At 68.4% G+C, this 3,136-nt stretch overlaps 1 protein-coding gene across 1 annotated transcript in view; it reads left to right on the forward strand.

The window, feature by feature from the left end:
* The first annotated feature begins 1,059 nt into the window (after window positions 1-1,059).
* Window positions 1,060-3,136, forward strand: part of MRGPRG (MAS related GPR family member G) — a 6,733-nt gene continuing 4,656 nt past the window's right edge. The window contains exons 1-2 of the mRNA XM_011371312.1: window positions 1,060-1,086; window positions 2,722-3,130. Coding sequence (XP_011369614.1) covers window positions 2,768-3,130 — 363 coding nt within the window. The 5' untranslated portion in view covers window positions 1,060-1,086; window positions 2,722-2,767. The remainder of the gene's footprint in view (window positions 1,087-2,721; window positions 3,131-3,136) is intronic.

The following is a 3,136-nucleotide window of genomic DNA, read 5'->3' on the forward strand; positions in this document are numbered from 1 at the left end:
GTGCACGGCCCGCTGACGGCGGGGCACAGACGCGGGGCTGCAGGGGGCGCGGGGCGGGTGCCGGGAGAGGGGCGGCGGGGCGGAGGGCAGGGCAGGCTGGGTGACCCCTGAAGCCAGGAGGCCACCCCCGAGGACACTGAGTGGAGGTCCCAGGGCAGCTACAGGGAGAGTGGGCAGGGCGGGGCCGGGCCTTGCAGGAGGAACCAGCCTGGGGCCGGGAGGACTGCGACTGTCCGGTTCGGAAGGACAGTGTGGGGCTTTGGCCCGGTCCCTCGGGCTATGCTGAGGGTCCTCCATGGCGGTCGCTGTGTGAAAGGACTCCGAAGCCAAATCCTCTGAGACACAAGGACGAGCAGCATCTTCGGGGTACGGTTCCTCCCTAGTGGTGCAGACGAGCTCTGGGGGCCCCCAGGATGCCCAGGACAGCACCCCCAAAAGGGGTACCTAACTGGGAACACCTTGAGGTACATGGCTCTGAGGAACATGCAAAAGTATTTTAACTCCAAAGAATGCGTCGACACTGGACCCCAAGTGTGAAGCAGGTGGCAAAGGGAGGAGGGGGGGGTCTCGACCCCTCAGACCACCCACAGCGGCACCCACCGATGACCCATCATGAGGTCCAGCCCCAAGGCAGGCACCGAGCTGTCCACAAGAGGTCAGTCGAAGGAGAGGGGGAAACTGAGGCACAGAGGGGTCAGGTCACTCTCTCAAGGCCACACGGCTGGAAAGGGTCAGGCCGTGCCCATGGGCCTGCCTCTGCCTCGCACGCACCTGCACACACATCAGAGGACCGGGGGCAGCTGCCACCACCGTGGCACCACCAGGACACGGGGCCCCTGGACATGAGGGACCCGGTCCGCTGCTCCCTCCCGTCCATGCAGCAAGTGGGGGACACTTGCTGCCCAAGGCTGCAGTCCAGGGGGATGGGCCGGGGAGGGCCGGCCACACCCAGGGCTTCGCCGAGCTCACTGCTGTGACCGGCACACCCCTCCCACTTCCTGAGGACTCTCCTACCCCGAGAGCAGAGCAGTGCTGAGCGCAGCTGAGCAGCAGGTCTGGGAGAAGCGCCCAGCCATTCGTCAGAAGGTGAGGAGGTTCGGAGCCCCCCGCCCGCCCCATCCGCTCCCCCAGGCCCACCACTGGACACCCCTGAGGACTATCTGGCTTCCATGGGGAGGGACGTCAAGGGGCAGGGACGGGGCATGCGGTGGGAAGCAGACCGAGGGGCAGTTTTTAAACCCAGGATCCGGGTCCTCCTCCAAGCGATGGGACAGGTGGGTCCTTTCTGAGTGTCCCACTGCCCACCGCTCCCCCACCTCCTTCCAGGAGCGGAGCCCCACCCCCCACAGACCTCCCCCCACCCCTGAAGTCTGAGCGAGAGCCAGGACAGCCCGGGCTGCTCAGCTCCCTCGCCAGCCATCGGGGGAGCACAGGCCCAGATCGGGAGGGTCAGTGCAGCCCCCGGTGACACCAGAGGCCAGCCTGGCTCGGCGGGCGTGGAGGAGAGGACCCTGTGTGCCAGGCGTAGGGCAAGGCCCGGGGGGCGAATGACGGGCCCGCACGGGGCAACCACGGAGATAGAGAGGGGTGGGCAGGGATGATTGGGGCGCCTGCCAGGCGGGGGGCTCGGAGCCGCTGCAGGAGGCGGGGCCCAGGTCGGTGCGGTGGGGGCGAGGGTGCTCTGCGGGGCGCAGACCAGCGAGGGAGGATGGGAGCGCCAGGCGTGTGTCAGGTGGGGTCCCCCCCTCCTCAGCTCCACGTCCTGACGGCCCCTCAGCTGCATCTCCCCAGCTGAGGACAGGACCGCATGGATCCCGGGTGGAGGAGGGGCACAGGAAAGGCCAGCCTGCTCTGGGACCCTCTGCTGCCACAGCCAGACTTCCCTGCCACCAGTCCTGTCTCCTCTGGGAGAACATCCCAGAGCAAGGCCACCAGCTCTGGAACACCAGCCACCAGCAAGGCCCGGACTGGAGCAGAACTCTTGGCCCCTCCCTCCTCCAAAGCTGCCGGCAGCAAACACTTGTGTTACCTTCCCCCCATAGGACCTGTCCTCGATGTCCCCGTGCCTGCTTTGAGGCTTCAGAGCAGTGCTATCGCCGTGGGCATCCCTGGGGTTTAACCGCTGCCGAGGCCGGGAGCAGGGGCGGCCTGGGTCTCCCTGTTCTGCCCCGCAGCTGCCCACCGCCCACGCCAGGGAGGAGGACCTCCCTCCTCCCACGACCGTTGCTGGACACCGCCCAGCGGACCCGTGGGCGTGGGGTGCTTAGCAAGAGTCAGTCCTGACCCTCCGGGGTTCGGGGGTGCCATGCAGGGTCCCTGAGGGAGGGGGAGCAGGTCCGCACGTGGGTCCCTTTTGCCTGCACACGGCTGTCCGGCCCCTCGGCGACGTCCATGACACCACGGCTCACCGTGCGTGTGGGGCCCTGTGGGTCTTCGCCGCTCAGCCTGGCCATGCAGCTGGGGCGGCGCCCACCCCCCGGGCCACCGGTCAGTGTCACCGTGTGTCAGGCGTCTTGGGGGACCCTCCCCTTACAAAGAGGCCGGCGAGGCCAGAGCTCTGGCTAGGAATTCACCGGAAGCGTGGCCCTGAGCTGGAGCCATGTCTGCCGGCCACACCGGGAGGACACCCTGCAAACTGGGGCGACGCCCCTGCCCCCCACCCCCACCGTGGCAGTGAACAAATGACGAACAACAGCCGTGACGCCCGTCGCTTCCTTCCAGAGTCCCAGAGTCCCAGAGTCCCTCCCGCCAGCGCCCAGACGGCAGCATGTTCGCCAGCGTGGCTTTCTACCTCGGGCTGGCCGTCAGCCTCGGGGGGCTGCTGGGGAACGGGCTCGTCCTGTGGCACCTGGGCTTCCGCATCCAGAGGGGACCCTTCTCTGTCTACGTGCTGCACCTGGCCGCCGCCGACTTCCTGTTCCTCTGCTGCCACGTGGCCTTCTCCGCGGTCCAGGCCGCCCTGGGCTCCCGGGACACCCTCCGCTTCGCCGTCACCTTCGTCGGGTTTGCCGCGGGGCTCTGGCTGCTGGCGGCCCTCAGCCTGGAGCGCTGCCTGTCCGAGGTCTTCCCCGCCTGCTACTGGAGCTGCCGGCCCCGGCGGGCGTCGGGCGTCGTCTGCGGGCTGCTGTGGGCGCTG

The sequence above is a fragment of the Pteropus vampyrus genome, unplaced genomic scaffold, assembly GCF_000151845.1.
Source record: "Pteropus vampyrus isolate Shadow unplaced genomic scaffold, Pvam_2.0 Scaffold187, whole genome shotgun sequence".
NCBI lineage: Eukaryota > Metazoa > Chordata > Mammalia > Chiroptera > Pteropodidae > Pteropus > Pteropus vampyrus.